At 43.8% G+C, this 26,729-nt stretch overlaps 8 protein-coding genes across 9 annotated transcripts; 4 read left to right on the top strand and 4 right to left on the bottom strand.

The window, feature by feature from the left end:
• The first annotated feature begins 36 nt into the window (after window positions 1-36).
• LOC135338072 (uncharacterized) lies at window positions 37-1,668 on the top strand. The gene is made up of 6 exons (XM_064534087.1): window positions 37-182; window positions 234-524; window positions 571-650; window positions 694-889; window positions 974-1,149; window positions 1,220-1,668. Exons 1-6 carry the CDS (start codon window positions 106-108, stop codon window positions 1,666-1,668), a joined length of 1,269 nt encoding a protein of 422 aa, XP_064390157.1. The 5' UTR covers window positions 37-105.
• LOC135338071 (zinc finger protein 474-like) lies at window positions 1,531-3,103 on the bottom strand. The gene has a single exon (XM_064534086.1). It carries the CDS (start codon window positions 3,101-3,103, stop codon window positions 1,721-1,723), a length of 1,383 nt encoding a protein of 460 aa, XP_064390156.1. The 3' UTR covers window positions 1,531-1,720.
• A 125-nt stretch (window positions 3,104-3,228) lies between these two features.
• On the bottom strand, window positions 3,229-5,905 carry LOC135338075 (geranylgeranyl transferase type-1 subunit beta-like). The gene is made up of 8 exons (XM_064534090.1): window positions 5,794-5,905; window positions 5,563-5,709; window positions 5,204-5,405; window positions 4,151-4,432; window positions 4,055-4,100; window positions 3,796-3,980; window positions 3,568-3,676; window positions 3,229-3,422 (listed from the first exon to the last, which is right to left on the bottom strand). The coding sequence occupies exons 1-8, from the start codon at window positions 5,805-5,807 to the stop codon at window positions 3,289-3,291; spliced, it is 1,119 nt and encodes a 372-aa protein (XP_064390160.1). The 5' UTR covers window positions 5,808-5,905; the 3' UTR covers window positions 3,229-3,288.
• Window positions 5,882-10,563, top strand: LOC135338067 (molybdenum cofactor sulfurase-like). 2 transcript variants are annotated; one of them, XM_064534079.1, is made up of 11 exons: window positions 5,882-6,115; window positions 6,368-7,352; window positions 7,598-7,717; window positions 7,839-8,112; window positions 8,581-8,730; window positions 8,872-9,004; window positions 9,173-9,409; window positions 9,474-9,555; window positions 9,748-10,126; window positions 10,214-10,318; window positions 10,378-10,563. In XM_064534079.1, the coding sequence occupies exons 1-11, from the start codon at window positions 5,887-5,889 to the stop codon at window positions 10,426-10,428; spliced, it is 2,745 nt and encodes a 914-aa protein (XP_064390149.1). In that variant the 5' UTR covers window positions 5,882-5,886; the 3' UTR covers window positions 10,429-10,563. The 2 variants fall into 2 exon arrangements, with proteins under 2 accessions (XP_064390149.1, XP_064390150.1); XM_064534080.1 differs by lacking the exons at window positions 10,214-10,318; window positions 10,378-10,563 and having other exon boundaries at window positions 9,710-9,874.
• LOC135338077 (uncharacterized) lies at window positions 10,444-13,590 on the bottom strand. The gene is made up of 6 exons (XM_064534093.1): window positions 13,422-13,590; window positions 12,196-12,539; window positions 11,761-12,005; window positions 11,355-11,635; window positions 10,992-11,184; window positions 10,444-10,699 (listed from the first exon to the last, which is right to left on the bottom strand). Exons 2-6 carry the CDS (start codon window positions 12,514-12,516, stop codon window positions 10,693-10,695), a joined length of 1,047 nt encoding a protein of 348 aa, XP_064390163.1. The 5' UTR covers window positions 12,517-12,539; window positions 13,422-13,590; the 3' UTR covers window positions 10,444-10,692.
• A 109-nt stretch (window positions 13,591-13,699) lies between these two features.
• LOC135338068 (leucine-rich repeats and immunoglobulin-like domains protein 1) lies at window positions 13,700-23,819 on the top strand. The gene is made up of 22 exons (XM_064534081.1): window positions 13,700-13,996; window positions 14,093-14,164; window positions 14,286-14,357; window positions 14,411-14,482; window positions 14,737-14,808; window positions 14,878-14,949; window positions 15,147-15,218; window positions 15,620-15,691; window positions 19,103-19,174; window positions 19,356-19,427; window positions 19,500-19,571; window positions 19,636-19,707; window positions 19,760-19,831; window positions 19,922-19,993; window positions 20,322-20,393; window positions 20,478-20,549; window positions 20,611-20,682; window positions 20,893-21,062; window positions 21,257-21,571; window positions 22,446-22,614; window positions 22,754-22,995; window positions 23,304-23,819. Exons 1-22 carry the CDS (start codon window positions 13,752-13,754, stop codon window positions 23,675-23,677), a joined length of 2,667 nt encoding a protein of 888 aa, XP_064390151.1. The 5' UTR covers window positions 13,700-13,751; the 3' UTR covers window positions 23,678-23,819.
• LOC135338074 (actin, cytoplasmic) lies at window positions 16,776-18,729 on the top strand. The gene is made up of 2 exons (XM_064534089.1): window positions 16,776-17,112; window positions 17,622-18,729. The coding sequence occupies exons 1-2, from the start codon at window positions 16,858-16,860 to the stop codon at window positions 18,495-18,497; spliced, it is 1,131 nt and encodes a 376-aa protein (XP_064390159.1). The 5' UTR covers window positions 16,776-16,857; the 3' UTR covers window positions 18,498-18,729.
• Window positions 23,786-26,690, bottom strand: LOC135338073 (threonine aspartase 1-like). The gene is made up of 12 exons (XM_064534088.1): window positions 26,484-26,690; window positions 26,316-26,383; window positions 26,117-26,185; window positions 25,896-26,013; window positions 25,753-25,837; window positions 25,501-25,684; window positions 25,058-25,253; window positions 24,963-25,011; window positions 24,582-24,631; window positions 24,456-24,530; window positions 24,313-24,392; window positions 23,786-23,921 (listed from the first exon to the last, which is right to left on the bottom strand). Exons 1-12 carry the CDS (start codon window positions 26,584-26,586, stop codon window positions 23,841-23,843), a joined length of 1,158 nt encoding a protein of 385 aa, XP_064390158.1. The 5' UTR covers window positions 26,587-26,690; the 3' UTR covers window positions 23,786-23,840.
• Between the last annotated feature and the right edge of the window lie 39 nt (window positions 26,691-26,729).

Raw genomic sequence — 26,729 nt, 5'->3', positions numbered from 1 at the left:
AGCTCAAACTCTTTCTCTTTGATAACTGTCACGTGTCCTGTTGAAAAGAGGGGCGTTACCACTACCCTATATCTGGGGAAAGTCCCCTTTACATGTGTCATAAACATGATGAAGGTAGTGTTCCTGTGTAAAGGAACCAGAGGAGATGTGCTTCCTTTGCTGTCCATTGCAATAGCATATAAGTATGTAGAATCTAGAATCTAGTGAAGCAATTTTGTATTATCTTTCTGCAGGCATGAACATATTGCCGATGACGTGGTAGTTGTGTGTACAGCGTCTTCCATAGCCGGTGTGGAAGAATCGTTAGCTCAGGAGGGAATTCAAATTATATCGTCTCTGCCCAAGGTGGTGGTATCAACAGATGCTGCAAAGTTGCAACTGTTGAAGCATGAAGCAAGTATTTGTTACCAGGCATGCATCAGTGCAAAGTTAGTGGTCTTCAATCTGTTCTCATTGGAAGGCTATTTCATTGCTCAAGAACTAAGCATACCGTGCATAGCAACCTCTCCTTTCCTGCTCAACAGGTAAAAGATCATGTCTGTTTTATTATGCATTTACTTTATTCCTCAGAACTCCACCAACTGGATTCAAAGAGAAGCTATCTCAAGAATTGCCTGACTTATTTCAAGCTCTCACATCATCGTATACCAGTGAGCAGTCATCACACAATGTTTATAATTATTATAATTATAGGTGGTGAGGTGGTGTCCTATGCAGAGGTTGATCACTGGATGTGGAGGCTGTTTCTTGATGACTATGGCTCTGTGTGCGACCACCTAGGTCTCTCCTCCACTACTCCACTCTCTGATGTTTCACTCCCTCCCTCCACCACCCTGCTGTATGGGATCAGCTCAATACTGTCCCCAAGGCAGCCCTACTGGCCCAAAAGGTGTGCAAGTATAAAAAAAAATTGTACTTTTATTTAGAGTTTTCAAGTTTCAAGCTGTACATTATTCCCCATGCATGCATGCAGTGTGCATCTGTGTGGCTACTGGTACCCTCCTCTTGTCCTCCAAGGCTCACCTCCGGCAGGGCTGTCTACTATGGTAGAGCAGTTTACTAAACCCCTTGTCTATATTGGCTTTGGATCTATGGAGGGTTTCATGTTGGACGTGAACTGGGCTACACTATTTACTGTGCTTAATACAGGTAATTTAATTTAATTAAGGCATGCATGAATATAAGTATAATTTTACACCATTGTATTTCCTACATGCAGCACTTAAAGAAGTGAATATGGAGGGAATTTTTCAGTGCAAAGAAAATGGACGAATACAAAAAACATTTGATAAACTATCAAATGAACTACACAATTTGAGACTTTGGAGTTTGGTTGCACCGCATCAGTGGCTGTTTCAGAAGTGTGCGGCCATCTTGCATCACGGTGGTTCTGGTACTGTAGCTACTTCTCTGCTAGCCAAGAGACCTCAACTCATCTGTCCTGTTATGTTTGATCAAGAACATTGGGCGGAGATTGTAGTATGGAAAAATCTCGGAGTTCGATTGAGCCCGGCAAACAATTTGACTGTGGAAGAATTGAGAACAAAATTGACACTTATAACAAATACAGAAATGAATGACAGTATAGATTGTGTGTATACAGAAATTGTAAAGGAAAACGGCGTTAAAAATGCATTAATTGAAATTGATAAGATTTTGCACAAATGACATACAAAGCATTTTACTCGTTATCACTGTTATCACTTATTTCTATACTTTGCTATAATGGCTCTGCATTACAGTTCGGCTCGTGTAATTTATGCCTCTCAGGGGCAAATGTTCTACCACATCTCTTGCATGGAATCAACTCTCTCTCAAACTGAGAGTAGCTATTCTGATAGTAACGTTCAACTAGTTTCGCAGTTAGTCCCTCGTCTGTATAAACATTGTCAGGTAAGCTGCTCACTAATTGTTCTGGGGTATCTCTAGACAGAGCTCGTGCAATGGCTGGCTTGTGCTCTTTCTTTCTAGGGACTGGCTTTCGTTGGCTGAAGGGCAGTATTCTGTTTTCTGCATGCCATTTTTTCAGGCACTGCGGTTCGTGAATTGCAATCGATAATGACCCAAACTCTCGTCCGCAGATGTAGCATGCTTTAGTGGGTGGTTTTCCTTGTCTCTTTGGCGACTTATTTTCTTGTTTGGCTTCATTCACTCGTAGTAGGTTACTTGTAGACGGGAATCTGACATTACAGGCACTCACTCTAGCTCCACTTGGGCTGCACGTTTGCGTGTGGATTATCAATCGATCTGTAGCAACAATCTGCTGGCACTGTTCACATTGAACGCTTACGTTCGTCTCAGTGAATTTCTTAGTGGAAGCTGATGGCATTCCGATACCACTGGAACGAAGAGCACTGTGTCTGACTGTTCTAGTCTGTGGTCTTGGTGGTGCAGCGTACACAGTTATCTTCTCCATTCCTGATGGCAGTCCCATGGTTATTATAGTGGCCACTTTTTGGACATTATGGTCATCCAAGTTCATCTGATCATTAGCCATTGCAATTGGATGTTTTTCAGTCTGTTGTAGTACAGGGGAAGATTTTCGACGTCCGGGACAACGCTTTTCGTGAATTAAAATTGAATGTTTGCCAAATTTCTCTCCGCAGAAGTGACAAGCACAGGTGAAGGGCTCCCATCCGTCCTTATCCACCGTGTCATTTGATCCGGGATTGCTTGCTTTCAAGTGAGCACTTTGATCACGTTCAACAAGAGTCCTCCTTGGAGCAGTAATAGGCTGTATATCAAGGTTTACGCCTCTGAGCGTGCTCTTTGCAGCCTCACACTTTGTTGGCCTTCTAGGTCTTGACTGGTAGCTGCTAGTTGAGCCCCTCCCCCTAGCCCTGGGGGCATCTTTGGCTTGATGCAAAGCTTTGCAACTTCCATCACTACAGAACAAACAGTTTTCTGCAGCTCTCCTTGTAGTCCTGCTGACTGCTCGAGACCTTGGTGTGCTGGAGCATATCTCTGCAACTGGTTCTGGCAGCTCTATTGGAATGCTGGGCAGTTTGACATTAATCCATGTTTTGTGTGATTTTTTAGCTCCTGAAATCTCCTCATCATCAGCTGTGGCTTCCTGCTTCCATTCCTCTGCCATAAAGGACATGACTTCAAGTTCAACAACTTTTTATGTAGCAAGCAAAACTTTATCACTATGCAACGACGTTCTAAAGGTGGGAGGGGCTGCATAAATAAGCAGAGTGTAGTAGGCTCATTATACGCCGCCCTTGATTTATAATAATTCAAAACTGATTAAATTTTAGCACAAAAAGTTGTTGTATAATAATAGAGTTAGGTGTTTGTATGTAGAGTCTTTAGCCAGTCTGCAGCCCTCTGCGATATGTTGAGTGCAGCGTGTATGGGACACACCCCCTTCTCTCCATTGAGGGACAGGCCACACAGTCCCAGGTACGTATGCAGGGGGTCTGCAAGGTGGGGTATTAATGAAAATAATGCAAAATTGGGGTTCTGCAAAAAAGTTAGTATGCATGCTAGAGCTCCTGTAACTAGGCCTATGCTATATAATTATACCAATGTCGATGATTATTGTAAGATACGTATTGTGCTCACCAGGATGACATTCTGGCCATTTTGAGAACCCTCCAGTGATGCTGCACTGAGTAGAGAGGATGTAGCGTCTGTTCCAAGCACTGTCCACCAAAGAGCCAATCCCAAGCAGCTGCACAACACACAAACAAGCAACAACCAATGTAAGGCATAAAAACCCACTAACAACTATAAAGAATGGAATTGCACAATCCTTATCCAAATCAATCCTAGATACTTAATCTTAATCACTTTCAAAGAAGCTCCAACCCAGAATGAGTAGCATGTGTCAACGGGTTTGTTGGGACGGCCATTGAAGCCAGTCTGCTGTCTCCGAATGCACCACTTCTTGAGTCTCTCCAGCTCAGCAGGTGAGAAGGTGGAGTCCAACCTGCCCATCAATGAGAGAGACGCAATTGCACAGAATGTAGAGCCTCCTGTGGTGTGTGTGTGGTGTGGGAGGGTGTGTGTGTGATGTGATGTGCGTGTGGGGGGGTTAATGTGTGCTTACCATGAGACTCCAATAATGGTCCTTGTGCTATCCCATGATCATAGCTCTGTAATAAAGAGACAAATCAACTTACTACTCACATTAGCAACAACTTACCTGACTGGTTTTAATAAACTCTGCAGCCTTGACGACGTCCATTCCCTTCCAATCATTGAGCATGTAACAGACACAGCAGGCACAGTATACAAACCGCATGTCGTTCTCTGTACCCTCGGCCGTAGAGCAGAAGCTACCGTCCTTTTGTTGAAGGTGTCTCACTCCAGCTAACACACCCTCTCTGTTGACACGGGAGAGGTCATCACCTAGCACCAGTAGTGAGGCTAATGCTGTGTACGTCATGGCAATGTGGCTTGTATTGTAGGAGATGTTCACCTCATTCTGTGTGTGGGGGGGGGGGGTGGGGGGTGAGTGTGTGTGTGTATAACTTCAGTACCGTTGATCCAATGTCAAAAATTTAATGATTTTCTGAAAGCTTAGAAAGAGACCTTTCAAATAATGTATTTAGATCCAATATTTGTTCAGGGCCATAATTTGTCATTTTTCGGCTTTGGACCATGGGCTATTATCCATGGTCCAGCCAAATTGGCAAATACTTTTATTGCTCAAATATGAAGTTTGATGATACCATTTGAAACGTCTCTTTCTAAGCTTTCAGAAAATCATAAAATTGTTGAAATTGGATCCACGGAATTCAAGTTATGGCAGCTGAAAGAGTCCCCGAACAATTGAACAGAGGGATGTAGTTGAACATCTTTCAACAGCCATAACTTCAGTACCGTTGATCCAATGTCAACTTTTTTTAGATTTTTTGAAAGCTCAGAAAGAGACCTTTCAAATGATGTGTTTCAATCCAATTATTTGTTCGGGACCATAATTTGTCATTTTTTGGCCCTGGACCATGGTCCATTATCCATGGTCTGTCCAATTTTAATTCTCATAATTATATGAACTTCGCTGACACCATTTGAAAGGTATCTTTCTAAGCTTCAGAAAATCAGAAAATTGTTGAAATTGAATCCACGGAATTCAAGTCATGGGTGGGGGGGAGTGAGGAGGCGTAGTTTAACATAATATTGTTGGTTGCCTGAGCAGCTTATAAATACACCAACCATTTTTTTTTTCATATGCGCACATCGGAGCACTACCTACCTGACTGGAGGTTGGCTGGTAGGGAGCGCCAATAAAACTGCCTCCTCTAAAACCACACTGGTAGAGGTTGCTATGAGACTTGTTGGGCAATATTTGCTGAGCGTATATCCAGTCCACCATGTCTGCCTTGTCCTGGCAGCTGACCTCACTCAGTCCGTCCAGCACATCCAGTCCAGACACACCAAAGAACAGGATAGTCATTCTGTAAGGGAAAAAAAATCATCATGAACTCCTCATGCAGAGGGTTACTATATACTGGCAACTGTGAAGGATAATTTATATATACGTGTACCTACCTACAATACCATAAAGGCAGGTTACCATATTTTATGCATGCAATGTGGATATTATGCTCTTGCCTGCTAGTGTCCAGGCCCTGTGTCTCAGTAGGGAGGACTCCCATTATTCTCTTCGCGTACTTGATGTGTCGAGGCAGCAACACCTCCTCTTCGACAGCCTCACTCATCTTGCCTGGTCTACTATCCCTTATGTTTTCTATTAGAACGCTGGAGAAAATCGTAAAAAATCGTATTATAAAAAAAAAATAAAAAAAAAAATACGTAATTACGTTCGTAATTACGTATAATTACAAGCGGCTGGCCATACAGGCAGCAGAAGGTGTTGACCAGTTTCCCGGCTTCCCACCCACAGCTCCGGAGACCCGGTTTATAACCCACACGCGTATGTGGGTGAACTGCAAACAATTAAAAAATGGGACAGTCCTCGATCTGGCCGGTTGGCCTTTGACCTTACTAAGGTCACTAGCTCATAGATTAGGCGTGGTTTTCATGAAAAGATGGGTGTGGTGGTCTGGTCCCCACACTCGCGCAGAGCAGATGCAGATGGAGGACGGTTTGCAAGAAAGAGAAGACATCCTAGCAGCCAGGGAGACAGAGTTTGCTCATACTCAAGGTAATTCAGATCTGGTATTGGCTTGGCTGTATCTGTGTTTCTATCGTCACACCACTATACTGTAAAACCTCGATTTTAAGCGACACTTTAAATAATTACGTTTTGCAAAAGTAGAGTTTTAATGTACACAAAAAAATGAATTTATATGGTGCTATAATTATGGGCGAAATGTCAAAGTGTCTCTTATTTAGAGGGTCGCCTTAAATAGAGGTTTTACGGTACTACACTATCGTCCTGTATTTCCTCTCTTAGGGGTGACCTACCTGGACCATGCTGGGACCACCCTCTACTCGAGTGTACAGTTACAGTCCTACCACTCTGATCTCAGATCTCATCTCTATGGCAATCCGCACAGTCAGAATCCGAGTAGCAAGCTCTCGACAGATGTCATCGAACAAACTCGCGAGAAAGTCCTCAACCATTTCAATACCAGCCTCTCACAATACGATATTGTATTTACGTCAGGTGCTACTGGTGCTCTTAATCTACTAGCTGAATCATTTCCATGGACACCAGCTGCAAATATACCTGAGCTCAATACAAGGAGAAGTACCATTGAGGTCCGTTATCTACCGAATTGCAAGATATATACTGGCGATAGTTCAAACTCTCAGGCTGCTAATAGAAATAAGGATAAAGTGTCTACCCACACTGGAAGTGTATTCTGTTACCTTGAGGACAACCACACGTCTGTGGTGGGAATGAGGGAGACTGCAGCTACTCGTGGTGCTAGCATCGTGTGTACCAATCCTGAGAATATAGTTACAAATCCGGAACTCAGTACAGCTACAAATCTTGCGAAAGGAAAAGCATCAAATTCTGCCTCAAATTCTATCTCAACTAATAGTGATGATTCTATGCAGCCACCTCTCCATCTCTTTGTTTTCCCCGCACAGTCAAATTTTTGTGGGCGCAAATATCCTCTAAAGTGGACGCACCAGATACCCACTGGACAACTTGTGTTTGAGACCATCCCATCACCTCCTGGCCGCTGGCTGGTTGCCATGGATGCAGCATCACTCGTATCAACCAGTCCGTTGGATCTGTCTTCGTATCCAGCGAATTTTGTGGCGATTTCGTTCTACAAGATGTTTGGATTTCCGACTGGTCTTGGTGCTTTGCTTGTACGTAGAGACTGCTGTGGATTGCTACGGAAGGGTTACTATGGCGGTGGTACTGTGGCTGCCACTGTGAGCAGGGAAAGGTTTCATGTACACAGAGCACAACTCCATGAGAGGTGGGTAGTATCTGTAACAGAACATAGTTATCCTTGACAAAATAACTCTTGTGTTATGGCCCATAATTATAAAGTGATGTATGAAGCTTATTATACACACTGACTGGAGTCATAGTGTAGTACCGTAGAAACTGGATTATTAGTGCATACGCTCTTAGGGTCAATAGAGTTCTATACGCTTATATTCGAGAATGTAATACTCTCATATTTTGTGCAAGTGTGTACTAACTATCTAACTCCTCCAGGCTGGAGGATGGGACTGTGTCTTTCCTGAGTATTGCCGCTCTGTCTCACGGCTTTGATGCTCTCACTCGTATTGGCCGAAGCATGGAGGACATCTCAACACACACCTTCACACTAGCACAGTGAGTTTATCGTTCTCATACAGATTAGATAGATTCCCAGCTCCTAATCTTATACACATTTTTTGTCCAATGAAAGTTTTGTATCTGAGTTTAATCACACACACCCCCCCCCCTGTTGCAGGTATGTGTACACTTCTCTAGCCCACCTTCGCCATAGCAATGGCTCTCCTGTGGTCATCGTCTACTGTCACGGCAGATACGCTGATCCCTCACAACAAGGACCCATCATCAACTTCAACGTGCTCAGATCTGATGGACGTGTGGTTGGATATAGCGAGGTAGACAAATTGGCTTGTGTTTACGATATTCACTTGAGGACTGGCTGCTTCTGTAACACTGGAGCATGTATGAGGTACCTGGACGTCAGTGCTGAAAGGGTTAAAGAGCATCTGAAGGTGAGCTGTGGGGAGAAGATTCAATTGTACTTCTATTTTAGGAAAGGTTGTGTTTTATCCATTGAATGTGTCATGTTTTCGGAGCTATCTTTGAGAGGCTGTAACTTGTGTTTCGAACGTCCAATTTCGAAAAAATTATTTGCATTTAGTAGCTGTTTGATAGTGCTACAATATGGTGCAGTTAAATCAGTGATTTATTTCGGGCTCAAATTGTCCATTTTCTGAAAAAAAGCGTGGGCTAATAGTGGGTGTTTTTTCTGAAATGGGCCTATTTTCAGAGCTAACTTCGATTGTCCATAACTTGTGTTACGAACGTCCGATATCAATATTAAAAGTTGCATTTAGTAACTCTCAGGATAACCTTTCTAATGGTGTACTTAGATTCAAGTTCTATGATTGATTGAAATCCAGAAATTTCAACAAAAACAAAGGCTATACCCCCCCTAAGTGTTCCCCCTGTCCCCCCAGGCTGGCCACGTGTGTGGGGACAGTGTGGACCTGGTCAACGGAGAGCCCACTGGCACTGTGAGGGTATCCCTGGGATACATGTCCACACTACACGATGTTCAGACTCTCTTGAGCTTTCTGAAAACTTGCTTTGTGGATACTCATACAGAGGTTGTTGTTAGCTAAATATTATTGTTACCTAACCCTTGTAGTTTTACGGCCAACTAAACATTATGACCTATGATTGTACTAAATCCATTGCTATAATTATTTCAAGCTATCAGCAAGCGAATTTATTTCCTAACTCTGCAGACAGTGGGAGGTGCTCCTAGTATCATGCCCAGGAGAGAACCAGCGGAGCAACACTTGACTGAGAATCATGAGATGAGCAATGGAGACTCCATTATGCTCAGACTAGGAGATCATATTGAGGCCTTTGAAAAAAGTATAGTCAACACTTGTGTATTTTAGTTGCACAATATCCCCCCCCACACGAACACACACACACACACACACACACACACACACACACACACACACACACACACACACACACACACACACACACCACACACACACTCACACACACCACACACCACACACACACACGCAGACAGTGGCCTCCACGATGTTGGTCACCTCTCTCAATTGACCCTCTATCCAATCAAGAGTTGTAACGGCCAATCAGTGAGCAGCTGGCCGATGGGGACGAAGGGACTGCTCTATGATCGAGAGTGGATGGTGGTAGACGAGAGGGGGGCGGGGCTTAGCCTCAAACAGGAAGTCAGGCTCTGTCACGTCAAACCAGTCGTGGACTTGCTCTCTGACACACTCACACTATTTGCAACTGGTGAGTGGGATTGCGGAGTACCGACATTATTGTAGCTCTTTATTCTGTGCTTGTGTGTGTGTAGGGCAGCCTCCTCTTGTGATAGGGCTGGGTCCGGATACTGGGGCGTGTTCTGGTCATGTGAGCACTCGTGTGTGTGGAGATAGGTCAGCTGGTGTGTGTGTGTGTGTTGTGTACCTACTACATTTGATACATGTCTCAGGAATACTGTTAGCACTTAATGATGACTAAGAGTTTATTTGTACGTGTACGTACCTTCCTATTATATCCCCCACACACCTCGTTAATGCCCTCCCACAGAGTGACCCCCCACACACCTCGTTAATGCCCTCCCACAGAGTGAAGGGTTTGGACTGTGGGGACGAAGCAGCCGATTGGCTATCCACGGTTCTAAACAGACGTTGTCGACTCTTGAGGCAAAATCCACAAGCCCAGCGACTATCACAGAAACCAATTGACCCCCATAACGAGAGGGCCACCCCATTGTCCCTGGCTAACGAAGCGCAGTATCTCCTCATCTCTGAGACAAGTGTCGAGTATTTGTGTTCTGCCGTGCACGAGAGAGGTCGTTATGACAACTTGGAGGTGGCTGGTTGCATCACTCGATTTCGACCCAACCTTGTCGTGAGTCCGTCTGTTGCTAGTGGCAACGGTTGCTTGGAGCCGTACGCTGAGGAAGAGTGGGAGAGAGTGAATATCGGTGGAGCTGGTTTTAATGTATGTACATTATGCGTAACCCCCTCACATACACGCCCACCACACACACACACACACACACACACACACACACACACACTTGTACAGGCCATTGGTGGCTGCCGTCGGTGTCAGCTGGTGTGTGTGGACCCCACTGATGGTGGGCGGAGTCCCGAACCACTCAAGACTCTCATGGAGCTAAGAGGAAGTAAGGTACGTTATTTACTTTATTTCTGTGTCCAAATGTCACATATAATCTTATTCACATGCAGGTAATCTTTGGAATATATCTCACAAGAAATGCTGAGACTAGCTTGATATAAATTTTTTTATGACAATCAACAATAATAATTATTTTTATTTGTCACGAACAGCAATAACAACAAGACTATACACTTAAAATGCAATTATTATAATTATGTAATGCACAAAATTAATATATTTTTTGAGAAACGACACTTTCGTAAATCCACATTAAAAAAATATCACAGTTGCTCCTTCTACACAAAAAACAGTCACTGGGCAAGTTCTACCACAAAATAACATCTTGTTTTACAGCTAAAACTTCTTGAGTTGAAAATTTGTCATTACATGCTGTATGGGGATAAGAGAGGACATGAATCAATCAGTATCACATATATATATCAATGAATACCGTATAGCAGATAATTTTCGTGGGGTAAATATTCGTTATTTTCGTGGGCAAGCTGCCCTCCACGAAAACGTAGGCATGGTTTACCGGAAAGCATGCAACGCAATGCAGGCAATGACATGTTTTACTCACGAAAATCACTTGCTATACGGTACATAGGCTTTGTAAGCAGCAAAATGGAAATACTAGCAAACTTTATTAAATTATATATTAGCAGACATTACGCATACTCACAAGAATGGTTGGATACAGAATCCAAACACCATAAGGAAGGCCAACAATGAACAGAGCAGGGTTGCTATGACGATGAACACAATATCGCCACCTGTCAGACCATAGAACACAGGATTAGGGTTTTCCGCGAATCTCATCGTGATAGACTCGTTGATTGCCCGGTCTGTAATGAAGTCATCCAAACTGTATTGTCCTGTAGAAGAGAGGGATGAAATAGAATGATAATATTGCTAGCCTGGTAATGGGGCAGCAGACACACACGCCCACGCCCACGTATGCAAAGTTACTTACGAGGCCACCCACCCACGCCCACACACACACATGCAAAGTTACTTACGAGGCCACACCCACACACACACTCACGAGGCCAGTATCCTAGAATGATAGCATTGAGAACGGGGTCATCTTCAACGGTAAATCTACTTCCATCACGTCTAAAGGCTCCAGGATGCACGTTCTGATCGATCATTCCATACGTGTTGTTACTAATGATGATGGCATTTCGATCCTGGAACTGTCTGATAATGTTGTTAGGAGTAGTACTAACTCCTGCTGTAAATGCTGCATTAATCGAAGGAATCGGAATCTGTCTAGCTGGACCAGTTGGATCAGTGCTATCCCTGAAGTAGAAGTTGATCAGAACACTGCAAGAAAAATAAAAGACAAAAATTCGAATATTTGGACGGTAATGAGATCCCTAGCAAACAAACGCAGTAAAGCAGTAAAATGGAATTATAGTAGGCACACACATAACACAATTAAGACATACGATTCGGTGTAGAGCGAGACATCATAATGATAGACACGGCCTATGCAGATATTAGCGGTGGTGATGGGTGGCTGCAGTCCACCTAGGTTGATGAGTGCAACAATCTGTCCAACGAGAGCTTGCTTCTTCACACTGTCCAGGTACGCTAGGACGGGGTATTGAAGGAACAAGGACCACACGTTCACTGTCCTCCCGCTATCAGTCCCTATCACGTCTTCCACCACAAGTTTACCTTGGGCAGGGCACTAGAGGTAGTAAAATAAATTCAACAATTGATAATTCTTGTGCTCCTTGCGAACCTAGCAATACATAGAATACTCTCTATAAGACATGCAGAAAATATATTGTGTACAGCCAAATTAAGAGACACCCATCATTGCAAGCTAATAACAATAATAGTATATCTAACTCGGAAATGAATTGCAAACCACTCACAAAGAAATGCTCGGCTCTGATACCTTCGGCCTGGGACCGGTTATATCTCACTCCCACAGTTAAGTTCTGTTCGGCAACCACGATGGGCGATTCTGTAGACATTTCAGTGGTTGCTTCCATGGTGGTTGCTTCCATGGTGGTTGCTTCCATGGTGGTTGCTTCCATGGTGGTTGCTGCCATGGTGGTTGGTGCCGTGGTTGGTAACGGGGTTGGCGTCGGGGTTGGTGCCGGGGTTAGTGCCATGGATGGTGCCGGTTCCATGGTGGTTTGTGCTATTGTCAGCGACACTAAGCAAGCCAGAACTAGCCACCTCATTGCCATCGTTGGATACTGGTGGTGAGATTCTATAGGGAGAAGAAAACAATAGCAAAAGAGATTAACAAGTACACCACTTAGTAAGTTGATCCAGCTTGCACGTCAATTTGCATTGAGTTAACTCAACTACCAAAAGGAGGAAAACAAACAGCTAAGGCATGGCATGTGATAATTACAAGTAGGTCATGAATAACTATAGACAGGAAGTACTCCAGGTCAGCCCTGGCCACAGCATTGTGTTATGTTGATGGTTCCTGCTCTACTAATAGGGATGGCTACACACACAGCTGGCTTCTGGGCAGGATGTACGGGTAAATAACAGCCCTGACCAATGCAGTGCTCTCAAAGTATTAGGAGGGTAAAGTCCCAGATAATTAATCATACACACAAAATTATACAGCTAGTACCGATACTAAATTGAGGTAATAAAATTGGAGATATATTTTTTCTAACAACCATTGAGGCTTGAAGTAGAGTAACAGAGCTTGTACGCAACTCACACCCACCCAACACCACGTTGTGCAGACACGTATACTTTGCATGGTGATATGCTTCGCTGCATTATTAAATAGGCATTTATAATTATATTAGTAACAGTGGGTCCTACAATAACCATAGCTACAATAATCGTTAGCACAGCTATAGTTAGAGTTTATACTCGACAAGTGTCAATATCACCGTACGTATGTGTGACTAGCTAGCTGCAACACATTGTACCATTCTCATATAACAGCAATGTGTTGATATCATGTAGGTACATGCACAGGCTCAGATTGCAAGCTATCTCATATTATTATAATTATGTGAGTGGAGCATTGCAGCCCTAGGTAGCTCAGGCAGTGTTATGCAGACCGTGCAGCCTTACTACTGTATGTATCAGAGCATGCACGCTAGACTAGGAGAACACTCACTGTGTGTGGACTTGGTGGCAGGGAGAGCGTGCAGCTGGAGGGACTGAGTGCGCTTCTGACTCTGTCAAGATGGAGACCTGTTCAATAGCAGCTAGCAGCTAGGGAGTACCTTGGGCTGGGGGTCATCGATGAGTATATTGACGGAAGTAGTACATGTATCAGGGCTGTCAATATGGTGTTAATTTGTGTCAAATTGATTCATTTCTAACACATTATTGATCCATTGTGATCTTCTTTTTGTCTTTCTTGCCTCCAAGATTGTCCATGTGTCGATCTTTTCCCGACGCATGCGCAGTAGAGGCAGCATGGTCACAAAGAGGTTATTGTTGCATGTTGTTGTCTGCATACATAGGGAATAGCACGAAAATAGAGTATAGAAACAATATGCAAATAAGCATATTAGTTCTATTGACCCTATGGTCGTCACTGACAGCTGCACAGATCCCCTCAGGCTGCGAGTGCCCACTGGATTGCGTCTGTAGTGTGTCCAGTGGAAGCATCGACTGCTCAGAAGCAGATCTCAGATTTGTACCAGTGGAGGTGAACTCTTGTGAATGGCCTGGAATCACTACACTGTAAGCTAGCTGTACTCAGATCTATCTCTGCAAGCAAGTTGTACGTAATTTATAGATATGTTAATCATGTGAGCAGCCCCGCCCCTCTTTTTGCAGGGACTTGAGTGGCAATTTCATAGGGACTGTGCACAGCTATGCCTTTTCTCAGTTGGTCAACATCACAAGCCTGTAAGCATGCATTCTAAAGTAGTTTGCAAGCTTTCCGTTAATATCCATGTAGGCTGTTGATGAGTTGTCACTAATTACCAACGACAAGTGATACATTTTCTGTTTTTTTCCTCACGCGCAGATACTTGTATGATAACCAGATTTCACAGATTGAGGATAATGCGTTTGTTGGACTGGAGTCACTGGAATTATTGTACGTGAATAATTGATCAGTATTGACACTGTTTGATTGATGTTCATTCCCAGGTTCCTCGATGGTAACAGGATTGAGTCACTCTCACGTCTTGTGTTTAGATCACTCAGGAAACTGACCAAACTGTGAGAGAAATAATCGTATTAACTGTATTTGGGGTAGCCTACAGTCCAATAGTTTACAGGGGGAAAAATTTTTGTACAGCGGAACCTCACGCAATGGCCGCCCCCGAATTAATCCAAGTGTGCATGTTCGTTAATTTAAAATGTTTTATCACTTTGCTGAGTGTAGTAAGCTTTATGGAATATCTCTGTAGTGTAGCATGGTGTTCACTGTGCGGTCCTCAGGCATTATGTCATCCAGTCCTTATATTGCACAGGCTGCTCTATTCCAACCTTTTGACTAATCTTCCGTACGGCATCTTCAGCGAACAGAAAGCCTTGACGCAATTGTAAGTCATGTGTAAGTCATGTGATGCAGTCATGTGAGATAGTGTTACTCGTGTATATATGTACTACAGGGCTCTATATGACAACAGACTGAGCAGCCTACGCACTGAAGTATTCGATGATGTCACTACATTGGAGGAACTGTATGTACACTGGGGGATATTTAGTAGCTACAGAATGCATCCTTTTTAGTTGGGACAATTCGATCATGCTAAAATAATGGCCTCTTATCTGTCTACAATAGCTAGGTGTAACCGTTTTGTCATCACCTAGTATATTCGTATGTTACTAGGCTAGCTATAGTTGTAATGGTTTGTCTCAATGTCTACACACACGACAGCTATCTCCACGAGAACCTCATCAGTGATCTCTCCCATGCTCCATTTCGTAGTCTAGTGCGACTGCGACTCCTGTGAGTTGCCATGGTAACACGAGTAGCTAGCTACATCATTGTCTGCCGGTTGAGTTTCTCCTGTGTATGTAGACTTTATATTATACACCTTTGACTGGCTATTATTAGATTATCCTTTGAGCATGCACATATTTTAAGACAGTAATTACAGCAAATTTGGCCCCCTTCTGTAAAAGTAACAATAATATGCATGTTATTGGCATCCACTGTGTAACATTACCTCAGTTTATTTGGCCGCCTGTTGTGATCTTTGGGCAGTGATAAGGTCAACAATGTCCGCGATGTGTTTGCACAGCAGGGTTTGTTTTTCATGAGGTTTCTATCACAAGCACTGAATGCATGTACCTAAGCATCACTCTTCACACACACACACACACACACACCCACACCCACACACACAGGTACCTCAATGACAATCGGCTAAGCTTTATATCCAGATTCTCTTTCCTTGGGCTGGCCAAGCTCTATCTCCTGTGAGTTGCCAATACTGATCATATAATGATAATCATTGCATGCAGCAGACTGTCCCAATCTCTTACATGTCTAACAACAAGGAATGATGTGAATTAGAATAGTCATCAACAATCCCAATTAGTCTCTAAACAGTGGGAATAGATGTTTACTTCTAAAATGTCGTGAATCCTTATTGTTGTGTATGTGTGATAATCATATCACCTTTACTTTCAGTATTCAAGTTCATAGTTCTGTAGCTAGGCTAGTCACACTCTCCCCCTGTACACCACATGATACAGCTATAGGCTAGTCACTAGCTCTCTCCCTGTGCACCACATGACACAGCTATAGGCTAGTCACACTCTCCCCCTGTACACCACATGACACAGCTAGGCTAGTCACACTCTCCCCCTGTACACATGATACAGCTGCATGCATGGACAATGCTTACAATGATCAGGTTACTATGGTACCCCAATATGGGTGAATAGGGCAGCTGTATTTGGGAGTGGGGCATTCATATACTGCATGACTATTACGGCTTGTCCAACATTATTGTACTATAATAGATTATGCGTTTCTGACTAGCTAAGAGTTGCATGCTGTTAATAGCTGCTCTCTGTGTGTTTTGGACTAGGTTGACTTTAATTTGCCCTAAGCTGCACAAGTCTCTGTATGGTATTTAGTGTTGTGATACTTATGTTTAGGCTCACTTTGAGTAAGAGCTTGTATAATATCCCAGTTACTAGTTGCTATGGTGGTGGGTTTGTCTGTCTGGTATTAATAGAGCATTGTAACATGGCTGCACTATAATTGTAACCAGACCTTAGTTCACAAGCATATTGCCAACAAGGTCAGCCTGTACATAACTACGTGCTGTACAAGTGCTATTATCTTGATTTGGGGTGATGTCCTAATATGGCACTCCAGTTGGTGGGAGTAATTCAGCTGGCCCTAGCAATGCATTCTTGGGTAAATTCCACGATCCAACTGTGTGACCTTTTAAGGTCATGTCAAGCTCTTTCTCACTGTTGACAGCCAGCTAGCCAATCAGATCACAGCTCTAGAAGCCCAGGAAGCAGAGCTATAAAACAAGCCCTCAGATTTTGCTGACCACTTTTTGGGTGTTTCTCAACCTTGCAACTATCTCAATCCTGCAAGCTCCTCTCTTACAAAAACAGCAATCATGTGTGACGATGATGTTGCCGCTTTGGTCGTAGACAATGGATCTGGTATGTGCAAAGCTGGATTTGCAGGAGATGATGCTCCCAGAGCTGTCTTCCCCTCTATTGTGGGCCGACCCCGTCATCAGGGAGTGATGGTTGGTATGGGACAGAAGGACTCATACGTAGGAGACGAGGCTCAGAGCAAGAGAGGTATCCTCACTCTGAAGTACCCTATTGAGCACGGAATTGTCACCAACTGGGACGACATGGAGAAGGTGTGTGTGTGTGTGTGTGTGTATCTACCTAGCTTTGCCTTGTAGTCATGGTAGGAGCATTGCATTCGTACTTTTACAGCTGTCTTGGCAAGTAAATTATGCAGCCTGCCTTATGTATATATCTTGATTTTGTTAGCATTTTGCTTCCACACTAGCATAATAGCTAGCTAGCTCTGGTGCAGGGTGGAACTAAGTTTAATAGTGCTAGTGTCCTTTAGTATGCATGAAGTAATTTGGATGGTGTACTGTAAGCAGGCTGAGATATTGGGCCAAATTAATCTTGCTTATCCTGTTACAAAGTGATTACCCGGTTACGTTTCCTGGTCAGCTATTGCATAATTATACGGTTTCCTGGTTAACTGCTATTACCTTATATGGTCAAAGCTGTAGCATGCCAGAATTTAATTAGTGGTGACAGTAATCTTATCTTAACACATCACATCCTCTTACATCACACAGCTTCCTGGACACACTTAACTAACCTTTAATATTATCTATCTCTCGTGCAGATCTGGCATCATACCTTCTACAATGAGCTGCGTGTAGCCCCCGAGGAGCACCCCGTCCTGCTCACAGAGGCCCCCCTCAACCCCAAGGCTAACCGTGAGAAGATGACCCAAATCATGTTCGAGACTTTCAACACCCCCGCAATGTACGTCGCCATCCAGGCTGTGCTCTCTCTGTACGCCTCTGGACGTACCACTGGTATCGTGTTCGACTCTGGTGATGGTGTCTCCCACACTGTGCCCATCTACGAGGGATACGCTCTTCCCCACGCCATCCTCCGTTTGGACTTGGCTGGACGTGATCTGACTGATTATCTCATGAAGATCCTGACCGAGCGTGGCTACTCTTTCACCACCACTGCCGAGCGTGAGATCGTCCGTGACATCAAGGAGAAGCTCTGCTACGTTGCCCTTGATTTCGAACAGGAGATGGGAACTGCTGCCTCCAGCTCATCGGTCGAGAAGAGCTACGAGCTCCCTGATGGTCAAGTTATCACCATTGGAAACGAGCGATTCCGATGCCCTGAGGCTCTCTTCCAACCCAGCTTCCTCGGAATGGAGTCTGCCGGTATCCACGAGACTTGCTACAACTCGATCATGAAGTGCGATGTTGACATCCGTAAGGACCTGTACGCTAACACCGTCCTCTCAGGAGGTTCCACCATGTACCCCGGAGTTGCTGACCGTATGCAGAAGGAGATCACCGCCTTGGCACCACCCACAATGAAGATCAAGATCATCGCACCACCAGAGAGGAAATACTCCGTATGGATTGGAGGTTCCATCCTTGCCTCTCTCTCAACCTTCCAACAGATGTGGATCTCAAAGCAAGAATATGATGAATCTGGCCCATCCATTGTCCATCGCAAGTGCTTCTAAATACATAGCTCAATTGATAACTATTGTTAATGTATTTTAGTTGGTTTTTCTTTTTTTTTTGGAGCAGATCAGTTTAAAAAGTGCGAGAACTTCAATCGTTATTTTCAACTCTCCATTGATCATTCGATTTTGTATGATTGTTTGTTAGTTATGTTTTGCTTAGGATTTTTTGCTAGCAATTAGTAGAAAAATTGAAACTGTTTAATAACTTGAATATGAATTACTCCTGTTATATTATGTAATGATTTGCTAGCTATATGATAGGTCGGTCAGTGGGTGGTGTGCTTCAGGTTATATACGTGTAATTCCTCTGTCTTGCGGACACTATGTTGAGGCCCGATGTTTTGTTTTGTATAAAACGATTCATTTGAGACAGTGAGGTTTCTGGCCATGGCTGAATATCGCAGTACACCTAACTTCATTGATCGATGGCCGTTGGGAGGGGTTACACGTATAGGAAGAGGTGTGGGGTCCTGTGAGGCTATAATGAGGCTATAATGCTATATTTAGTAGTTACTGACAAGGTGTCGATATCCTAGTCCCCGTGGTTTCTATTTTCATGGTGTTGTAGTTGTTGTTTGATGTATTCATCTCCATGGCTACAGGATCCTTAGCCGGAACACCATATCAGTGATTGAGAACGATACGTTCAACCCAACAGGGAGCCTACAATACCTGTGAGGAGTGTGGGCGTGTGAGGAATGTGAAGAGTGTGCATGCATTGTGGTGTTTGTGTGCTACACCAAACCAGAACACCTTCAACTACGTAACTTTATACATTATTGTCTCTTTAGGAGCTTCAAAACGATCCCACTATATTGTATATTGAGAGAGTTTCAATTTCTCTTTCTCTTTCAGGTATTTGGAGAGTAACGGACTTACGTATGTCAATAGACTTATGTTTGCTGGCCCAACGCAGCTTATCTCCCTGTGAGTGGGCGTGAGTGGGTGGGGGTACCCCCTCTTAAAGTTCGTAATGATACGTATCTATTTTGTTTGCAGGCATTTGTACGCGAATGAGATCACTCGAATATCAGATGGAGCGTTCTTTAGACTCAACAAGCTGCAAAAATTGTGAGGCCACAGTTAGTCACTTGGTTGCGTGTGTGTACGGTTGCTATGGTGTGGGTGTTTACAGGTCACTGCATAGCAACCATATCAGCAATATCCGTAAAGAAACGTTTGTTGGAATGGACTCGCTACAAGATCTGTGAGTCCGGGAGGTGATTGTGTGTATCATGTGACTCTGTGTTTCCATGCAGTGTTCTCTATAACAACCAACTTCGCAACCTCACTCGTGACTCCTTCGCTCAGCTGACTAACCTGCAAAGATTGTAAGTGTTGCAGCTCTCAATGTACGTGCATGTGCATGCATACATGTAGGTGGCTGTATGGGAACCTGATAACGTGTATTGTGTGTGTAGGTGGCTGTATGGGAACCTGATAACGTGTATGGAACCAAGCACTTTCAAGGGACTCAAAAATCTGCAAACATTGTGAGTCAGTAGTTTCAGTGTGTGGCACATCTGTTGTTATTATCCGCAATTATTGCCTTGCGTTTTATCCGTTTCGGTTAGCTGTCTTTGAAAGCATACATGTAATTGATGCATTCAGGATCTCTCAGGATAACCTTCCAATGGTGTGCTAGTTTAGATACAAGTTCTTGGTCGAAATCAAGCAATTTCAACTAAAGCAAAGGCTATGAGTATTATAGCCTCATGTTTTCCCCACATTTCAGCCGTTTTGGTAGCTATCTTCGGCAGTCCGTAATTTGTAAATAATATTCAGGAATTTTATTCAACTAATTATTGTATATCTCAACAGGCAGCTGTCGTCCAATCGGATATCGTACATCCCCGACGAGCTGTTCCAGCACACACCCAACCTTCTCTACTTGTAAGACAACATAGTTATGTGGTGTGCATATTCTGTTGCTTGATCAAGGCAAGTTTGTTGTGAAGTGTTCTTTTAACTCTACAGATTTCTGTATGACAACGACATTGCTAGCGTTGGCAACACGCCCTTCAAACACTTGCCTCGTCTAGTACAATTGTGAGTACTGTACCTGTGACATCACAATGAGTCATAATGAGTCATACTGACCACTCTGTAGGTCAGTGTACTTTAACCCCATCGAATATATGGCAGCTGGTGCTTTGGACGGAACAAACAGCCTCTACTATCTGTGAGTGCGAATCACATGACATACTTGTCGTGTGAACATCCGAATTCAAAAAATTAGTAGCTGTTTGGTAGTGCTACAATATGGTGTGCTTAGATATAGGATTTATTTTGAGCCCAAATTGTCTATTATTTTTGAAAAAAGCATGCATGGGCTATATAATTAAATGAATGTTTTCTCTAAAATTAATAAGTCTACTTCCCCTCTGTGCAGACAATGGAGTGACTTTGGTGAGGACAACCACCTGGTGTGTGACTGTAGTGCCCTCTGGCTGTACGAGTGGATGATTGCCCGCCCCCTGCAAAGCAGTGTCGTGTGTGCAGAGCCAGCTCAGTATAATGGTGTGGACCTCAGGGCACTGCAGAGGGCAAGCTTCGGGTGCAGTAAGTATTAGCATTGCGCTTTTGTCTGAAATTCAGCCGTTTTGGTAGCTATCTTTGATAGGCTGTAATTTGTGTTTCGATGATCCTGACCTTCCCATATGCAAGTTTACAATTGTAAAAGCAAAGGCTTTGATCTGTTCCATTTATAAGTATAGGCTTTACAATACTATACCGTACAATATTCAATATTTCAGGTGGTGCTGTATTGAGTGTAGACGTGGGACCGGACTGTGACTACCACGTTGTTCCTCGTGGTGGGTGTCTGCGGCTCACATGCTCCTCATCTCCACGGGGGGTCGTTGTCTGGTCACGCCTGGACGGAGATGAGATTCGTAGGAAGCCCAACACATGCTCGAGTAACCCCGCCCCCTCCACCTGCTCTCAGGGGGGCGGTGGTGATGGTGTGCTGATAGTGGAGGGTGTGGAGAGTGAGGACGGTGGATACTACCTCTGTACGGCACAGTTCCACAACATCACACGTTCACAGATCTGCCGAGTGATTATCGGAGGTGGGTGGAGACTCGTGTGTGTACCTATACATAATGAAAGGTCTCTTTCTGAGCTTTCAGAAAATCTAAGACATTGGATCAACGGTAACGGCTGTTGAAAGATGTTCAACTACCCCCCCCCTCCCCCGTTTAATCAATGGTTCGGGGACTCTTTCAGCTGCCATAACTTGAATTCCGTGGATCCAATATCAATGATTTTATGATTTTATGAAAGCTTAGAAAGAGACCTTTCAAATGGTACCATCAAAGTTTATATTTAAGAGATAAAAGTATTTGCCAATTTGGCCGTACCATGGATAATAGCCCATGGTCCAAGGGCGAAAAATGACAAATTATGGCCCCCAAAAAATATTGAATCTAAACACATCATTTGAAAGGTCTCTTTCTGAGATTTCAGAAAATCAAAAAAAAATTAACATTGGATCAACTGTAGTGAAGTTATGGCTGTTGAAAGATATTCAACTACCCCCCCTCCTCCCCCGTTTAATCAATGGTTCGGGGACTCTTTCAGCTGCCATAACTTGAATTCCGTGGATCCAATACCAATGATTTTATGATTTTTTGAAAGCTTAGAAATAGACCTTTCAAATGGTACCATCAAAGTTTATATTAAGAGTATTTGCCAATTTGGCCGTACCATGGTCCAAGGGCGAAAAATGACAAATTATGGCCCCCAAAAAATATTGGATCTAAATACATCATTTGATAGGTATCTTTCTGAGCTTTCAGAAAATCAGAAAATTTTTTGCGTTGGGTCAACGGTACTGAAGTTATTGCTGTTGAAAGATGTTCAACTCTACGAAATTTTGGATTTATTTGATTTACTCGTTTCTGGCAATTAGTATGCTGCTATTAATTACACTCCCCCTCACAGAGCCCCCTACGGTGGACCGCCCCCCTGCAAGCGTGGTCTTAGTGTCCCCTGGTCCAGCTGTTTCCTTCTCCCTCTCTTTCTCCGGCAGTCCTCGTCCCACTGTGACCTGGTACAGGGTCTCCCCTATGGGAAGTAGTCGACTGCTCAGTGAGGAGGGGTCCCAGTCAAGGTGAGAATAGTGGAGGGACAGTGGACAAATACTTGTATCCAATAGTAACCATAATCACACCTGCACTATAATATTATATTATAGCCCTGTATTGTATTCCTTATGTACGTTGGTTAATTGATATTGTCTGTGTTTGCAGATACTTTGTGAGTGGTGAAGGTTCGCTAGTGATACGACAGACAGTTGTTGAGGATCAAGGAACGTACAGGGCGGAGGTCAGGAACGGTGCGGGACTAGTCAGTGTGGTGGCACAACTATCCTTCTATTATCCGAACAGCTGTCGTCGGGACTGTTTGAATGGAGGGCAGTGTGTGCAGCTGCCTGTATGCTCATGCCCCGAGGGCTACTTTGGTCGACAGTGTGAGGAGAATACAGAGACAGGTGTGTGTGTGTGTGTGTGTGTGTGTGTGTGTGTGTGTGTGTGTGTGTGTGTGTGTGTGTGAGGGTGGTGTGTGTGTGTGTGTGTGTGTGTGTGTGTGTGTGTGTGTGTGTGTGTGTGTGTATGTGAGGGTGGTGGGGGTGTGTGTGTGTGTGTGTGTGTGTAAGGGGGGTGCTGTAGCATGCTTGAGAAGTATTGACGTTGCCTGTGGCAAACTTTAATTTTGGCCTACACTTTTTACTGGAAATGTTCTCTTGTATTGCAATGAGAACTTTTGATAGCAGTCAGTATGTTTTGTTTTCTCGTACAGATTTGCCAACTGAGGCCCCTCCCACAACCACACCCCCTGTCACTACCACTGAGGATGATGCTAGCGGCTCTGGAGGTTTTGAGGACTTCATCGATTATGACGATTATGATAACTCAACAAGTGGAGATGGAGATGGAGGCAATAAAGGAATGGAGAATGTAAATGGATTGATTGATGACGAGGACTATGGTGGAGAGGAAATGGGTGGGGCAATGGGTGGGGCCACACAGACAAGACGCAAGAGAGAGGATGAAACAAATGAAGAGCTGCTTACTGTGTCCCACAAGCCGAGGTCAAAGTTGTCGGACGCTAGTGCTCAGTACGAGTATCACGAGACCTTTGACCCTTATCAGAACATTCCTAAGAGTAAATGAATTAAATAACTCGTCTTTTGTGCTGCCATTATATATATAATTATATAAATGTATAATTATTATGGGACATGTGTTCGAACAATAATATTTTTGTATAATTATACAACACTTGGGTCTCAATGAACATTGTTGATATTATTTAGTTCATTATAATATAAGTTGTTCATGATGGGGATAGTTTGAGTGCTTCTACTTGTGTGGTTAGTCCAGCCTTATCAGGATCGGCCATCTTTGACAGCACTGCCTGAGAGGGGGTTGCATAATCAATGACATAAGGCACAGCTACATGTGCATAGAGCTATATATTAGCACTGCCTGAGGGGGGTTGCATGATCAATGACATAAGGCACAGCTACATGTGCATAGAGCTATATATTAGCACTGCCTGAGGGGGGTTGCATGATCAATGACATAAGGCACAGCTACATGTGCATAGAGCTATATATTAGCACTGCCTGAGGGGGGTTGCATGATCAATGACATAAGGCACAGCTACATGTGCATAGAGCTATATATTAGCACTGCCTGAGGGGGGGTTGCATGATCAATGACTGAGGGGGGTTGCATGATCAATGACATAAGGCACAGCTACATGTGCATAGTAATGTATGAGCTATATATTGTATGGATATTACCGTTGGTTGTTGATGGGTGTGGCTCATGTACCCCACACACATACTCTCCGTTGTGTGGCCCCAGGAGAAGTGGACGTCACCTGATCAAATAGCGACCAATAAGATAAATCATGCACACACAGACACACATGACATACACTTACCGTCTGTTGTGAGATTGAGTGCAATGACTCCTGCTAGTTTAAACCTCTGATCAACAGAGGACAACCGCTCAGAGCCTGAGGGGATGGTGGAGGCACGAATAAAGACAGAAGATAATGTTAACTCACGCAAGAATTTATCAGTCAAAGACTGCTCAAGGCTAGAGTCTATCATGGATCTGGGGAATGTAGCATCATCAAATAAAAAAGAAGGCCGTTTTTTCCATCAACCAATTCCGTAACAGTGGTAAACCATGCACCACTGTTGTGAAATTCGGTTGAGGAATTCAGGTACTAATCTTTTAGGACAAGCTCGTGAGTGGTATAATTTGATGTATTATAATTATTGCAATAATGATTATTATCTTTGGTACAGTACTAAGGGGGACACTGTTTTTTCTATTCTGATATACACATGGTTACACATAGCCTCCTTCACCGGACTTCCCTAAGTGAAGTGGGAAGTGCGGCCTGGGATCGAGGCTAGGTTACACATGGCAACACACTCACTCGGCACATTCTTTAGCCAGCATGGTCTTGATGATGTATTCTCCAGTACCTGGGCACTCATATGAGAACACACGCTATTAAAGTAGTGGCCTTACCTGAAGTGCTGCAAGCGACAGCTCTGCTCTCTTTGCTGGGTGTGTGCTGGGCCCAACAGCCACACCCAAACACAGCCGCCTGCCCCACCCTACCGGGGAACTTGAGGGAAATTCCCCCACTAGACACACCCCCTGCAACGCCCCCTCGTCCGTCCAGGCATATAGCACCCACAGTGTCCAATGGAGGTTCCTCCTTCTGTGTAGAGGAGGAAGAAGTTACACACTACCGTATTACTAGAATTTTGCGGGTGAAAAATCTTTGCGAACGAGCCAAATCAGCAGAATTTGCGATCTAACTATTTGCGCTCTGGCGAGGATCGTGTGTAATTACCAAGTACTAATTTATATAACTATGCGAATTGATCAACACTCGCAAAGTTCGCATAATTATGTTTGATGCTCGTAAAACATTCTAGACATGGTACACAGTAGAGCTAGCTCACATTGTGTCCGTTATCCTCTCTCCTCCTCTTGCGGTGTTTTGGTGCAGGGGAGGAGGCTCCATCCAAGCGTGACTTGTGGTCCAGGTATACCTCTCGGGCACGATCAGTAATGAGCTCATCAGGCTGACACAACCCACAGCCTCGCTGCTCCGCCCATAATCGCCCACCCTCTCCAGTCAACATTCTATAAAACAAAAAATAAATGTTCAAACTTTTTTTAGCAAAATTTTTTTAGCAACGAAGGTAACTAACAATGGAGGGACTCTCCCCAGAGATAGGGTACCGTGGGAACTATCTCGTAGCATCTCCAGTGACACTTGTATGGGGTTCACCACACCTGAGCAGCACATGATAGTCAGGTGACATAGAGTCGTATCATATGACAGTTAGAGTACCTTGCAATGCACCTACAGAGCCGAAGCCACCGTCTCCATCCATGACACTAGCGTCACACTCAACCTGTCCAGTGAGACTGAGGTTAGAGCCCAGGCCAGAGTTAGTGAGGGGGCTGGACTGGGGGGGGGGGGGCATAGTAATTGTCATTATAATGCTATCCACAAAATCATGCTGTTTTGGAACTGAGTAAAGTTAATAAATTGCCAAACATACAACATACCTCAAGTTCTGATATAGCAATGGCTACCCCCTCAGCTGCATCCCTTCCCTCTCTCAGTGCTGCCATTGTCTGAATAATTACAGCTGTACTAGTTTATACATGCATAGTACCAGGAGCTATTTAAATAGTAAAAGTACGGAACATTAATTTGACATCATTAAAAATAATGCAGTAATATTTTGGCGTAGATTGTATGTACCTTAAGGCAAGCCGTTTTACACAGATCTTTCAGTTTGGTACCATTGGAGTCACTATGGTAACCTGCGCCTGTGAGATCGAGAGTGAGGAAAATAATTTATCGTCATTCAACGATGTAATACATTCTACTTGTGGCATGCAAGCAGCCATTTTATTACCTTAAACATACCTGCATGAACAGCTATGAAAGGGTACGCCATCTCCTGTCTGCAGAGAAGAGCAGGCTGTTTGTAGGGGAATTCCCTTCCATGTAATTTTAACACAACATTCATTAATGATCTTTACCAAACAAATCCAATGTTTGGGGGGCGGCCCCGTGACATTTCCACTTCCTTAATTTTTTTGCCATTGTCACATTTCTGATGTGTTGGTTATTAGTGGTCCTTTGGGGTAGGCGAACGGGGAACTGGTCATC

Source organism: Halichondria panicea, chromosome 7 (assembly GCF_963675165.1).
Source record: "Halichondria panicea chromosome 7, odHalPani1.1, whole genome shotgun sequence".
Classification (NCBI taxonomy): domain Eukaryota; kingdom Metazoa; phylum Porifera; class Demospongiae; order Suberitida; family Halichondriidae; genus Halichondria; species Halichondria panicea.
The sequence above is the reverse complement of the archived record's forward strand: the minus strand, read 5'-3'. Positions and strand labels throughout refer to the sequence as shown.